This window comes from Drosophila sechellia, unplaced genomic scaffold (assembly GCF_004382195.2).
Source record: "Drosophila sechellia strain sech25 unplaced genomic scaffold, ASM438219v1 Y_42, whole genome shotgun sequence".
NCBI classification, from domain to species: Eukaryota; Metazoa; Arthropoda; class Insecta; order Diptera; family Drosophilidae; genus Drosophila; species Drosophila sechellia.
In genome coordinates, this window is record NW_022611420.1 from 188,582 (window position 1) to 204,594 (window position 16,013).

General features: G+C 31.9%; 2 protein-coding genes across 2 annotated transcripts; both read right to left on the bottom strand.

Moving 5' to 3' along the window:
- Positions 1 to 708: 708 nt before the first annotated feature.
- LOC116803490 (zinc finger protein GIS2-like) lies at positions 709 to 1,264 on the bottom strand. Its single transcript, XM_032727184.1, has 2 exons — positions 899 to 1,264; positions 709 to 843 (listed from the first exon to the last, which is right to left on the bottom strand). Exons 1-2 carry the CDS (start codon positions 1,100 to 1,102, stop codon positions 832 to 834), a joined length of 216 nt encoding a protein of 71 aa, XP_032583075.1. The 5' UTR covers positions 1,103 to 1,264; the 3' UTR covers positions 709 to 831.
- A 13,709-nt stretch (positions 1,265 to 14,973) lies between these two features.
- On the bottom strand, positions 14,974 to 15,529 carry LOC116803487 (zinc finger protein GIS2-like). Its single transcript, XM_032727181.1, has 2 exons — positions 15,164 to 15,529; positions 14,974 to 15,108 (listed from the first exon to the last, which is right to left on the bottom strand). The coding sequence occupies exons 1-2, from the start codon at positions 15,365 to 15,367 to the stop codon at positions 15,097 to 15,099; spliced, it is 216 nt and encodes a 71-aa protein (XP_032583072.1). The 5' UTR covers positions 15,368 to 15,529; the 3' UTR covers positions 14,974 to 15,096.
- Positions 15,530 to 16,013: the final 484 nt, after the last annotated feature.

A 16,013-nucleotide genomic window follows, 5' to 3' on the forward strand; every position in this document is an offset into this window, starting at 1 on the left:
ACCATTGTTTTGTTAAGTTTTCTGTAATCAACACATAATCTTAGGTCTCCTGTTTTCTTTTTCACTAACACTATCGGAGATGCATACTCTGAATCACTCGGTTTAATAATTCCGTTTTTAGGTACTCATCTAAGATAATCTGCAGCTTTTCTTTTTCAGTATATGCTAATCTTTTAGGAGAACAAATAAACGGTTTCGGGTCATTTAATCTTAATTGTATTTCACACCGAATCTCCGGTTCATTCGGTCTTTCTTTATTAACATAACAGTTTTCTACCAACTCAATAAATTGACATTTCATATTATGATCCACTTGATTACCTATTTTGTAATCAATTGAGTCATCTATTACATTAATTTCAAGCATTTCCCTCTCCGCTGTGCTTATTTCAGCATTGACAGCTTTCTCTAATTTATTTTTAACCTTGTCACTAATCATTTGACTTTTACTACTACCTTGACTAACACTATCGCTAACTTTTTTACTATTGTTGTACATATTTGTTTCTTCTAACATTTTATCGCTTTTCTTGTTACATCGACTTTCAATTTTATCCACTGTAATCATTTTCAAGGTGTCCAGATTCAAGCATAAGTTGCATGCTTCCATAAAGTCTCTTCCCAATACTACATCATGACTCATAGACTCGTTTGCCACTATTATTAAATTAAAGTGTATTTTATTCAAATTTTACATAACGTAACACAATATTTTTCCATATGTTTTCAAGGAACTTTTGTTTAATCCGTAAAATGAACTTAAAACTGGTACTTCAATAACATCTTTAGGTACTTTACTAATTTTTATGAACGAAATGGGGCTTCCCGTGTCTATGAGGCATGCTGTAATAAATTTTGATTTAGAATTATTCAAAAAATTAATTTCAAAATATCTTACGTAATTGTTTTCATCCCCATTCTTGTTTTTCAGGCACTTTGCTGCAAAGTGCCCCATCTCACCACAGGCATAGCATGACCCTTTTACGCGCTTTGGCTTCCTGCACTCTTTGGCCCAGTGTCCCTTCGAATTGCAATTGTAACAACGCAAGAGTGTGCTGCTATTATTGTTCACCGATGCCACCTTCTTGTCTGTTTCATCCATTTCGGTAGTTTCACTTCCGCAAATGCCCGCTTTATGTGCTGGATATCTTCAAAGCATTGGATACGGGCTTGGTTACGTAGCATTTGATTCGGAATACCTTCAATGAGGAGCGCCACCAATTCTTCATCATCCATTTTTATTCCATGTGCAAGCATCACCTTATCGTCTGTCCATTTTCGTTCCTCAAATTTTCGCATTGCTTCTAACTTCGACTTCCTCTCACCATACATTGATATAAGCTCAGCCGCCATCTGCTCTGTTGGTAGCAATACACGTTCTGGATCTGCATGCAACCACATGCAAGTTATCCAACCCATGAACATAGCTCCCTTCCACAGTTTATAAACAAATTTCAATTCTCAAATCTCGTCGGCATTTCCTTTGTCTTTGTTTTTGTCATTGCCCTTGCCAGCACTCAGCTACCCGCTAACATAAGCAACCCAAACTTAACGTAAACACAGCTTCCGCTTGGAGTCCAAACCACGGCCGACTTATTGCGTATCAATCAAAAACTGCATCGATCAGCATAGTTGAATTTCACAATGCAGTGGAAAATTTCCAGCATAAAGCTTTTATCGAAAGTTCGGTAATTTTCCGAAAGAAAAGCTTCTGGCCGAGGTTGATTGGATCAGGACTTAGAATTTGAAGATCAGTCTGAAAGAGTCGGGAGTCTGAATCGGGACGAGATCGTCAACAGCTCGAAGCTAAATATAAGCTACCAATAAAGTGTCTCGTAATAGTATAAGTGAAAAAGTTTATCACCAAATAAATGTTAAATAATAAAAAATAAAATTTATTTTTTTAAATAAATAAAGAGTAACAATTTTAATTGGCGCCCAACGTGGGGCGGCGTATTCAAAAGTTCTAAATAAATATTAACGATAATAAGTTAAAAATAAAACGGAACTCGCGCCGCCAACAATCCATATTTTTAGTGGAAAAATTAAAACATCCACAACAATACAACGACACCTAACTAATGTGAAAGTGATCGTGAAAAACTTAATTGGAAATCAATAAATGCAATAATCCAATTAAGAATTAAACATAAAAAGGTGGACTGAATACTTAATACAAAAATAATAATAATAAACATAACATAAACATAACATAATAATAAAAATTCAGAACTCAACACGAACCCAAAGAAATTCAAACAAATTTAAAAAAAAGGCTATATAAAAAATTGAAGGAAGACCCCAATAAATTATAATCAAGACGACCCAATCGAAGGAAGACTCCAACAAAAAATTATTAAGACCAACCAATTGAAGGAAGACCCCTACCCTCCACCAACTACGCTGAAGGAAGAACTCCCACGGAAAGTATCGTGAGCAGATAGAAACAACACTAAGTCTTTAAATAAAATTCAAAAAAATTAAGATTAAGACACAGAGAATACTACATTAAAATTAAATATTACAGTATCAATTTAATTGAAACAATCTGGAAGATTTGATAAATAGTTTTGATAATTTAAATTTAACAATGGCAACCGGAGGTTCAGTATCAACTCTTTCTGCGGGCGGGATATCCAGCGCCAGCAATCTGACAGTGGAATTAATAAACAGATTAATAAATGTACAGTTGAGTGAAGTAACCAGAAAACTTGAAGGGTTAGAAGAGCAGTTAACCGCTAACAAAAATGAGGTAGAAGACTATAAGATCCAAACAATTGACCGAACCATAAAATGCGAAACTACATTAGAGGTAATTAAATCCTTACCAAAGTTCACAGGTGAAATAACCCAATATGTAGGCTGGAGAGAAGCGGCGGAAACCGCAATGAGTCTATATAAAATTGAAAGTGAACAATATTTTATCGCTTTAACAATTTTACGTAATAAAATCATGGGAGCAGCACACGATGCTCTAACCAACCATGGTACCGTTTTAAACTTTCAAGCAATTCTTTCTAGATTGGATTTTATCTATAACGATAAAAGACCAATCCATATACTCGAATCAGAATTAAGCATCTTAAGACAGGGACGCATGACCATTACCGAATTCTACAACGAAGTAAATAAGAAAATGACGTTACTTATAAATAAAACTATAATGACTTATGGAAAGGACAGCCTTATAACCAAGGAAACAAATAAAACAATTTGCAGCAACGCTCTAAGAATTTTTATTTCTGGATTAAACGGTTCAATCTCAGAAACACTCTTCTCTCTTAACCCACCAGACTTGCCAAACGCTTTGGCAAAGTGTCAGGAATTAGAGTCTAACAACTTTAGAGCTCAATTTGCAAATAGGTATAATGGATTTAGGAGTGAAAACAAAAATCAAGGAAACAACCTTAGATTTGCTTCTAGACAGATAAATAATACACCAAATAGGGCAAATAATAATTGGTCGCAAAACGGGTACTTCGGAGCGAATAACAATTGGAATTTTAATAATAATTCCAAAGTTCATCCACCACCGCACCACAACTTCGGAGCGAATATTAATTGGAATTTTAATAATAATTCCAAAGTTCAACCACCACCAGAACCTATGGAAGTAGACGGCTCCATAAGGGTTCAAAATCGTCCGTTTAAAAATTATAATCATCCAAGGAATAATACCAACCAGTGGAATTATAATAATAACCGACACAATTTTAATAATAATTTCCAAAGAAATAATTATAATCAATACCCAGCGCAAAAACATAACACAAGCGCAGGACATGTAAATCAGTCCGAAACACACCCCCCGATAAAACGGGAATCAACGGGAACAGTCAACCAGCCAGCTCAAAAAACAATGAGAATAAATAATATCAACGAGAGCCATTTTTTAGATCAGCACCTTACAGAGGAATGCCCCATATAACAAGGGTAGACAGAAAAACTAAAAGACTATTCAAAATATTAATAGACACAGGAGCCACCGCGTGCTATATAAAAAAGGGTATTTATGAGAATAAAAGGGAATTATCAATACACAAAAGAGTATCTACAGTTCATGGATATTCAATCATAAAATATTATCATTTGATAAATATATTTGGGGAACAACATTTATTCTATGAAATTGAGGGTTTAGAATCTGATCTATTAATTGGATTCAATTTGTTAAGAAAGATTGGAGCTAAATTAGATATCGAGAAAGGAATCATGGAGTATAAGGGAAATAAAGAGAAACTCCAATATTTTGACGAGGATAAAAACGATTTGTGTTTAATTGAGGAAAAAAATATTCTTCCATTAAAAGAATATATAATTAAAAAATATTTAGATGAGCAAAAGATTTATAAAACCGAAACGGTAAATGCTGAAGGCAGTTTATATAGCTTGGGATCAATGAATCCTGAGCACGCCAGCGTAGATTTATCCGCTAATAAACAATATATCAGTTTGGGATTGAAAAATCCTGAACAAGCCGACGATGTTAATTCCGTCAGTCTTAAATCAAATAGCTTGGAATCCACAAATACCGAGCACGCAGTCGTTGAGTTTTCCGACAAAGAAAAAATTCATAACCTAAATATAATTTCAAATCAAATAAAAGAATTTGAAAATAAAGTTATGAATAAAATTGAAAAGGAGCATTCTAAAATAAATACGCAAATTCCTTTTCGTACCGATATTCGAGGAGAAATAAATACAGTCAATGACAGAGCAATATATAGCAATCAATATCCTTATGCCATGTCGGTCTCAGATTTCGTTAATAATGAAATCGATAGAATGCTAAAAGAACAAATTATAAGACCAAGTAGAAGCCCCTACAATTCACCAGTCTTAGTAGTGCCCACAAAAGGTCAAAACGAAGATGGATCTCCAAAACAACGATTAGTTATTGACTATAAAAAATTAAATGAAAGTACAATACCTGACAGATACCCGATGCAAGATCCGTCTGTAATATTATCTAACTTAGGGAAGTCAAAATATTTCTCAACAATTGATCTGGAATCAGGATTCCACCAAATTTTAATGCAAAATTCAGATATTGAAAAAACAGCTTTCTCTATAAATAACGGAAAATTTGAGTTCTTACGTATGCCATTTGGGTTAACAAACGCCCCTAGAATATTTCAAAGAGCAATGGATGACATATTGAGAGAACAAGTCGGAAAAACTTGTCATGTTTATATGGATGATATAATAATCTTTTCTAATACAATTGAACAACATTACACAGATTTAATTCAAATAATAAATATTTTACAACAAGCAAATATGAAAATTTCTCTAGAAAAATCTAAATTCTTTAAATTAGAAACAGCATTTCTAGGTTATATAGTATCTCACAATGTAATTAAAACAGATCCTGAGAAAATCTCCACAATTATGAAGTATCCGATTCCACAAAACATTAGAGAACTTCGAAGTTTTCTAGGCCTCACCGGCTATTACCGTAAATTTGTCCGAAATTATGCAAAAATTGCCAAACCTTTAACCAAATACCTAGGAGGAGATAATGGAAAAATTTCTAGGAGAATGTCCACAAAAATTACAATACAGTTAGACGACCCAGCTGTTAAAGCTTTTAAAGAACTTAAAGATAATTTAATAGCACAAGTGGAATTAGTTCAACCAGATTATAACAAAAAATTCACTTTAACGACAGACGCATCAGATGTAGCTATCGGAGCAGTTTTATCACAGGATAATAAACCAATTACTTTCATATCCAAAACTTTAAATAAAACCGAACAACTTTATGCCACAAATAAAAAAGAATTGTTGGCAATAGTTTGGGCTCTTAAAAATCTCAGGAATTACTTATATGGTGTAATTGGTATAGAAATACAAACAGACCATCAATCTTTATCTTTCACAATCTCAGATAAAAACCCGAACGTAGAAATGAAAAGATGGTACTCCTTTATAGAAAGTTTCACCCCAAAAATAATATATAAACCTGGAACAACTAATGTCGTAGCCGACGCATTATCTCGAATAAAAATAAATAATATTACTAACAGCGACTTAGAACAATCAAACTCAGATCAAAATACACAGCATTCTGCCGAAAGTAGTTTTGAAAATGTAATACAAGAGACCCGAAAACCGTTAAATCAGTTTCAACAACAACTGTTATTAACAAAGGGGAGGTATACAATACATGAGTCATTGAACGTTTTTGATAAGACAAGACATATAATTGAATATGATACGCCAGAAAACTTAATAGAAATATTAAGGGAGTATCTAAAACCAAACATAACGGTAGGAATTCATTGCACTTTAGAAGATCTTTATCATATTCAATTACCATTAAAAAATAACTTTACCAACAAATTTCTTTATACTAAAATATATCTACAAGACGTTTAAAATAATGAAGGCTATCATAATAGAAGAAACACATAGTCGTGCTAACAGAGGACTAGACGAAAATTATAAACAAATCAATAGATTATTTTATTGGCCAAACTTATATATCAAATTAAAGGAATACATAAAAAATTGTACAATTTGAACGAAAATAAATACAACCGGCATCCTATTAAAATCCCTATTGGGGAAGCTCCTATTCCAACTAATGAAGGAGAGATTTTACACATCGACATTTATTACGCGCAAAGTCTTATTTTCTTAACCTGTATTGACGCATATTCAAAATTCCTGGTTGTAAAAGAAATTCAAATAAACTAAACATCGAGAATAAAGTAATGGAATTACTCCAACAGTTTCCCCACGCCAAAGTAATTATGACTGATAATGAACCGAGCTTCACCTCTGCTCAATTTAAATCTTTTGCACAAAGATGTGGTTTAACTCTACATTTCGCCGACCCCAGACACAGTACCTCGAACGGACAAGTAGAAAGGGCACATTCAACATTAACAGAATTAGCTCGCTGTATAAAGGAAGAATTTAATCTCACTGACTATTCTGAAATAATTATTAGAGCCGCAAAAGAATTCAATCAAAGCATTCATTCCACAACAAACCAAAAACCTTTTGATATTCTATATAATAAAGTTGATCACGAAAATACTTCAAGAATTCTAAAGAACACACAAGAAAAAATGTTAGTAACACACAATGAAGGTCGTAAAGAAAAAGAATATCACGAAGGTCAAGTTGTTTATGAGAAGAAACACGGAGAAAGAAATAAGCTAAAAACTAGATACAAAAAACAGGTTGTTAAGGAAAACTTACCTAACAAAGTTATAATCAATAACAGAAACAGGACTATTCACAAAGACAACATTAAGTTTTAACAAATACCATATTTTTTTTATTAAATTACAGAAAATGCATTTCGTATTACTTTTAATAACATTAGCAATGATAACCACTTCAGAAATAATTGATTACTCCAATCACGAATTCTTCCTGTTCAAGGACAAAAAGGATGTCCTTACCTATGAATCATATGCTGACTTATTCCACGTAACTAACTTAAGTTTTATAAAGAAATAATCAATCTAGAATCAGGATATGTAAGAAAAGATAAAAATATACGGACACAATGGGAAATAACTTACGAAATACAGATAATAGAATTAATTTGTCACAACTGATACCAACTAGATCAAAAAGGGGAATAAATGAGTTAGGTACTGTTTGGAAATGGTTAGCTGGAACTCCGGATCACAATGATTTCATTAAAATACAGAATAAAATAAATGATTTAATTGAAAACAATAACCAACAATTTATTATTAATTCCAAATTGTTTAAAGAGATAAAATCACTTTCCGATCATTTTAAAAACATTTTTATCGATCAAGAATTGCCATTAAGAAAACATCGTTTACGTTTATTAACATTTGACTTACAAAACATTATTGATACTATCACACTGGCCAAATTGATTTATTCAACACAAAAATTTTAAATAATGAAGACATTAAAGAAATATTAGATCACGAACAAAAGCCTGTACTTATTGCAGACCTAATGGACATCGCCATATTCAAAATTGTATTGCATAAAGAACTCTTAGTAATTTATATAAAATACCCCGTTATAACAAACAGATGCGAAATTTACTATGCCAGATCCATTTCACATAATGATGGAAAATTACTTATAAGTAATCAGGTCGTAAAATGCGAAAATACCTTTTATGAAATATCTAATTTTAAGAACGAACTTTTTAACAACTATTGTATTATAAGTAAAGATAAGACTTGTTTTACCCGCTTACTAAATGGAGAAAAATCAATTTGCACAAAAATTCTAGAAAAAAATAAGAATATAGATATCATTCAAGAAGGTGCCATTCTAATAAATGGAAATAATATTGTGAATGATTCTCATTTAAACGGGTCATATTTAATAACATTTAACAGCACAACTACAATAAATAATATTTCATACACCAATTCAGAAAACAAAATACTTGAGTACATAACTACCAACCACTTTAAAACTTAGAAATATCAGAATATATAAAATCCAACAATTCAGAACTTTCTCTTGACAACATTAATATTTTAAACCCATTTATTGAAATTTACAATTGGAAAATTTCAATTTCATTTATATTATTAATTTTAATCATTTTGTATTTCAAACAAAACGGCAAGAACCAGAAAAACCAAATAACGATGTAGAATTTTTAACAGAATTAAATGAGCGTTTGAACGAAATTAATAATGAAGCGGGACGCGTCATTTTAGAAGGGGGAGAGTTATCCAACCCATGAACATAGCTCCCTTCCACAGTTTATAAACAAATTTCAATTCTCAATCTCGTCGGCATTTCCTTTGTCTTTGTTTTTGTCATTGCCCTTGCCAGCACTCAGCTACCCGCTAACATAAGCAACCCAAACTTAACGTAAACACAGCTTCCGCTTGGAGACCAAACCACGGCCGACTTATTGCGTATCAATCAAAAACTGCATCGATCAGCATAATTGAATTTCACAATGCAGTGGATAATTTCCAGCATAAAGCTTTTATCGAAAGTTCGGTAATTTTCCGAAAGAAAAGCTTCTGGCCGAGGTTGATTGGATCAGGACTTAGAATTTGAAGATCAGTCTGAAAGAGTCGGGAGTCTGAATTGGGACGAGATCGTCAACAGCTCGAAGCTAAATATAAGCTACCAATAAAGTGTCTCGTAATAGTATAAGTGAAAAAGTTTATCACCAAATAAATGTTAAATAATAAAAAATAAAATTTATTTTTTAAATAAATAAAGAGTAACAATTTTAATTTGCATGCTTTTTCTTTATCTTACTGACGATCAACATCTTTATATACGGTTCATGTATTCCATAAACGCTGGCTATATTTTTCACCTGTAGGATCCATTTGCGTGCAAATAAAATTGTTACTCTTTATTTATTTAAAAAAACAAATTTTATTTTTTATTATTTAACATTTATTTGGTGATATACTTTTTCACTTATACTATTACGAGACACTTTGTTGGTAGCTTATCTTTAGCTTCGAGCTGTTGACGATCTCGTCCCGATTCAGACTGATCTTCCAATTCTAAGTCCTAATCCAATCAACCTCGGCCAGAAGCTTTTCTTTCGGAAAATTACCGAACTTTCGATAAAAGCTTTATGCTGGAATTATTCCACTGCATTGTGAAATTCAATTATGCTGTTCGATGCAGTTTTTGATTGATGCGCAATAAGTCGGCCGTGTTTTGGTCTCCAAGCGGAAGCTGTGTTTACGTTAAGTTTGGGTTGCTTATGTTAGCGGGTAGCTGAGTGCTGGCAAGGCAATGACAAAAACAAAGACAAAGGAAATGCCGACGAGATTGAGAATTGAAATTTGTTTATAAACTGTGGAAGGGAGCTATGTTCATGGGTTGGATAACTCTCCCCCTTCTAAAATGACGCATCCCGCTTCATTATTAATTTCGTTCAAACGCTCATTTAATTCTGTTAAAAATTCTACATCATTATTGGTTTTTCTGGTTCTGGCCGTTTTGTTTGGTTACAAATATATAATATCTGAATTTTATTATTAATATAGTAATGAAATACAAAATGATTTAAATTAATAATATAATTAAATAATAATATGAAATTGAAATTTACAATTGTAAATTTCAATAAATGGGTTTAAAATATTAATCTTGTCAAGAGAAAGATCTGAATTGTTAGATTTTATATATTCTGATATTTCTAGGTTTTTAAAGTGGTTGGTAGTTATGTACTCAAGTATTTTTTTTTCTGAATGGGTGTATGAAATATTATTTATTGTAGTTGTGCTGTTAAATGTTATTAAATATGACCCGTTTAAATGAGAATCGTTCACAATATTATTTCCATTTATTAGAATGACACCTTCTTGAATGATATCTATATTCTTATGTTTTCTAGAATTTTAGTGCAAATTGATTTTCTCCATTTAGTAAGCGGGTAAAACAAGTCTTATCTTTACTTATAATACAATAGTTATTGAAAAGTTCGTTCTTAAATTAAATATTTCATAAAAGGTATTTTCGCATTTTGCGACCTGATTACTTATAAGTAATTTTCCATCATTATGTGAAATGGATCTGGCATAGTAAATTTCGCATCTGTTTTTTATAACGGGGTTTTTATATAAATTATTAAGAGTTATTTATGCAATACAATTTTGAATATGGCGATGTCCATTAAGTCTGCAATAAGTACAGGCTGTTGTTCGTGATCTAATATTTCTTTAATGTCTTCATTATTTAAAATTTTTGTGTTGAATAAATCAATTTTGCCAGTGTGATAATATCAATAATGTTTTGTGTTGAATAAATCAATTTTGGCCAGTGTGATAATATCAATAATGTTTTGTAAGTCAAATAATAATAATAAACGTAAACGATGTTTTCTTAATGGCAATTCTTGATCAATAAAAATGTTTTTAAAATGATCGGAAAGTGATTTTATCTCCTTAAACAATTTGGAATTAATAATTAATTGTTGGTTATTGTTTTCAATTAAATCATTTATTTTATTCTGTTTTTAATGAAATCATCGTGATCCGGAGTTCCAGCTAACCATTTCCAAACAGTGCCTAACTCATTTATTCCCCTTTTTGATCTAGTTGGTATCAGTTGTGACAAAATAAATTCTATTATCTGTATTTCGTAAGTTATTTCCCATTGTGTCCGTATATTTTATCTTTTCTTACATATCCTGATTCTAGATTGATTATTTCTTTATAAAAACTTAAGTTAGTTACGTGGAAAAAGTCAGCATATGATTCGTATCCTTAAAAATCCAAACTGTCCTATAGGCGTCATAAAAGATGTATATTTCATTGATTCCTTATTAACAAAAACATGAAAGTAGCCATGTTTAAGATCTAACTTCGAGAATATCATTTTATTTACTAATCTATCCAACAAATCATCAATCAATGGTAAAGGATAATTATCTTTGACCATTGTTTTGTTAAGTTTTCTGTAATCAACACATAATCTTAGGTCTCCTGTTTTCTTTTTCACTAACACTATCGGAGATGCATACTCTGAATCACTCGGTTTAATAATTCCGTTTTTAGGTACTCATCTAAGATAATCTGCAGCTTTTCTTTTTCAGTATATGCTAATCTTCTAGGAGAACAACTAAACGGTTTCGGGTCTTAATTGTATTTCACACCGAATCTCCGGTTCATTCGGTCTTTCTTTATTAACATAACAGTTTTCTACCAACTCAATAAATTGACATTTCATATTATGATCCACTTGATTACCTATTTTGTAATCAATTGAGTCATCTATTACATTAATTTCAAGCATTTCCCTCTCCGCTGTGCTTATTTTAGCATTGACAGCGTTCTCTAATTTATTTTTAACCTTGTCACTAATCATTGGACTTTTACTACTACCTTGACTAACACTATCGCTAACTGTTTTCGGTAGTTTCACTTCCGCAAATGCCCGCTTTATGTGCTGGATATCTTCGAAGCATTGGATACGGGCTTGGTTACGTAGCATTTGATTCGGAATACCTTCAATGAGGAGCGCCACCAATTCTTCATCATCCATTTTTATTCCATGTGCAAGCATCACCTTATCGTCTGTCCATTTTCGTTCCTCAAATTTTCGCCTTGCTTCTAACTTCGACTTCCTCTCACCATACATTGATATAAGCTCAGCCGCCATCTGCTCTGCATGCAACCACATGCATGCTTTTCCTTTATCTTACTGACGATCAACATCTTTATATACGTTCATGTATTCCATAAACGCTGGCTATATTTTTCACCTGTAGGATCCATTGCGTGCAAATAAATTGTTACTCTTTATTTATTTAAAAATAAATTTTATTTTTATTATTTACATTTATTTGGTGATAAACTTTTTCACTTATACTATACGAGACACTTTGTGGTAGCTTATCTTTAGCTTCGAGCTGTTGACGATCTCGTCCGATTCAGACTGATCTTCCAATTCTAAGTCCTAATCCAATCAACCTCGCCAGAAGCTTTTCTTCGGAAAATTACCGAACTTTCGATAAAAGCTTTATGCTGGAATTATTCCACTGCATTGTGAAATTCAATTATTCTGTTCGATGCAGTTTTTGATTGATGCGCAATAAGTCGGCCGTGTTTTGGTCTCCAAGCGGAAGCTGTGTTTACGTTAAGTTTGGGTTGCTTATGTTAGCGGTAGCTGAGTGCTGGCAAGGGCAATGACAAAAACAAAGACAAAGGAAATGCCGACGAGATTGAGAATTGAAATTTGTTTATAAACTGTGGAAGGGAGCTATGTTCATGGGTTGGATAACTCTCCCCCTTCTAAAAAGACGCATCCAGCTTCATTATTAATTTCGTTCAAACGCTCATTTAATTCTGTTAAAAATTCTACATCATTATTTGGTTTTTCTGGTTCTGGCCGTTTTTGTTTGGTTACAAATATATAATATCTGAATTTTATTATTAATATAGTAATGAAATACAAAATGATTAAAATTAATAATATAAATGAAATTGAATTTTACAATTGAAATTTCAATAAATGGGTTTAAAATATTAATCTTGTCAAGAGAAAGATCTGAATTGTTAGATTTTATATATTTTGATATTTCTAGGTTTTTAAAGTGGTTGGTAGTTATGTACTCAAGTATTTTGTTTTCTGAATGGGTGTATGAAATATTATTTATTGTAGTTGTGCTGTTAAATGTTATTAAATATGACCCGTTTAAATGAGAATCGTTCACAATATTATTTCCATTTATTAGAATGACACCTTCTTGAATGATATCTATATTCTATGTTTTTCTAGAATTTTAGTGCAAATTGATTTTTCTCCATTTAGTAAGCGGGTAAAACAAGTCTTATCTTTACTTATAATACAATAGTTATTGAAAAGTTCGTTCTTAAAATTAAATATTTCATAAAAGGTATTTTCGCATTTTGCGACCTGATTACTTATAAGTAATTTTCCATCATTATGTGAAATGGATCTGGCATAGTAAATTTCGCATCTGTTTTTTATAACGGGGTATTTTATATAAATTATTAAGAGTTATTTATGCAATACAATTTTGAATATGGCGATGTCCATTAAGGCTGTTGTCTACAGGCTGTTGTTCGTGATCTAATATTTCTTTAATGTCTTCATTATTTAAAATTTTGTGTTGAATAAATCAATTTGGCCAGTGTGATAATATCAATAATGTTTGTGTTGAATAAATCAATTTTGGCCAGTGTGATAATATCAATAATGTTTTGTAAGTCAAATAATAATAATAAACGTAAACGATGTTTTCTTAATGGCAATTCTTGATCAATAAAAATGTTTTTAAAATGATCGGAAAGTGATTTTATCTCCTTAAACAATTTGGAATTAATAATTAATTGTTGGTTATTGTTTTCAATTAAATCATTTATTTTATTCTGTTTTTAATGAAATCATCGTGATCCGGAGTTCCAGCTAACCATTTCCAAACAGTGCCTAACTCATTTATTCCCCTTTTTGATCTAGTTGGTATCAGTTGTGACAAAATAAATTCTATTATCTGTATTTCGTAAGTTATTTCCCATTGTGTCCGTATATTTTTATCTTTTCTTACATATCCTGATTCTAGATTGATTATTTCTTTATAAAAACTTAAGTTAGTTACGTGGAAAAAGTCAGCATATGATTCGTATCCTTAAAAATCCAAACTGTCCTATAGGCGTCATAAAAGATGTATATTTCATTGATTCCTTATTAACAAAAACATGAAAGTAGCCATGTTTAAGATCTAACTTCGAGAATATCATTTTATTTACTAATCTATCCAACAAATCATCAATCAATGGTAAAGGATAATTATCTTTGACCATTGTTTTGTTAAGTTTTCTGTAATCAACACATAATCTTAGGTCTCCTGTTTTCTTTTTCACTAACACTATCGGAGATGCATACTCTGAATCACTCGGTTTAATAATTCCGTTTTTAGGTACTCATCTAAGATAATCTGCAGCTTTTCTTTTTCAGTATATGCTAATCTTTTAGGAGAACAAATAAACGGTTTCGGGTCATTTAATCTTAATTGTATTTCACACCGAATCTCCGGTTCATTCGGTCTTTCTTTATTAACATAACAGTTTTCTACCAACTCAATAAATTGACATTTCATATTATGATCCACTTGATTACCTATTTTGTAATCAATTGAGTCATCTATTACATTAATTTCAAGCATTTCCCTCTCCGCTGTGCTTATTTCAGCATTGACAGCTTTCTCTAATTTATTTTTAACCTTGTCACTAATCATTTGACTTTTACTACTACCTTGACTAACACTATCGCTAACTGTTTTACTATTGTTGTACATATTTGTTTCTTCTAACATTTTATCGCTTTTCTTGTTACATCGACTTTCAATTTTATCCACTGTAATCATTTTCAAGGTGTCCAGATTCAAGCATAAGTTGCATGCTTCCATAAAGTCTCTTCCCAATACTACATCATGACTCATAGACTCGTTTGCCACTATTATTAAATTAAAGTGTATTTTATTCAAATTTTACATAACGTAACACAATATTTTTCCATATGTTTTCAAGGAACTTTTGTTTAATCCGTAAAATGAACTTAAAACTGGTACTTCAATAACATCTTTAGGTACTTTACTAATTTTTATGAACGAAATGGGGCTTCCCGTGTCTATGAGGCATGCTGTAATAAATTTTGATTTAGAATTATTCAAAAAATTAATTTCAAAATATCTTACGTAATTGTTTTCATCCCCATTCTTGTTTTTCAGGCACTTTGCTGCAAAGTGCCCCATCTCACCACAGGCATAGCATGACCCTTTTACGCGCTTTGGCTTCCTGCACTCTTTGGCCCAGTGTCCCTTCGAATTGCAATTGTAACAACGCAAGAGTGTGCTGCTATTATTGTTCACCGATGCCACCTTCTTGTCTGTTTCATCCATTTCGGTAGTTTCACTTCCGCAAATGCCCGCTTTATGTGCTGGATATCTTCAAAGCATTGGATACGGGCTTGGTTACGTAGCATTTGATTCGGAATACCTTCAATGAGGAGCGCCACCAATTCTTCATCATCCATTTTTATTCCATGTGCAAGCATCACCTTATCGTCTGTCCATTTTCGTTCCTCAAATTTCGCATTGCTTCTAACTTCGACTTCCTCTCACCATACATTGATATAAGCTCAGCCGCCATCTGCTCTGTTGGTAGCAATACACGTTCTGGATCTGCATGCAACCACATGCATGCTTTTCCTTTTATCTTACTGACGATCAACATCTTTATATACGGTTCATGTATTCCATAAACGCTGGCTATATTTTTCACCTGTAGGATCCATTTGCGTGCAAATAAAATTGTTACTCTTTATTTATTTAAAAAAATAAATTTTATTTTTTATTATTTAACATTTATTTGGTGATAAACTTTTTCACTTATACTATTACGAGACACTTTGTTGGTAGCTTATCTTTAGCTTCGAGCTGTTGACGATCTCGTCCCGATTCAGACTGATCTTCCAATTCTAAGTCCTAATCCAATCAACCTCGGCCAGAAGCTTTTCTTTCGGAAAATTACCGAACTTTCGATAAA

Bases quoted from the DNA above. Each gene is read 5' to 3' on its own strand.
- LOC116803490 (XM_032727184.1), bottom strand. From the start codon at position 1,102: ATGGATGAAACAGACAAGAAGGTGGCATCGGTGAACAATAATAGCAGC.
- LOC116803487 (XM_032727181.1), bottom strand. From the start codon at position 15,367: ATGGATGAAACAGACAAGAAGGTGGCATCGGTGAACAATAATAGCAGC.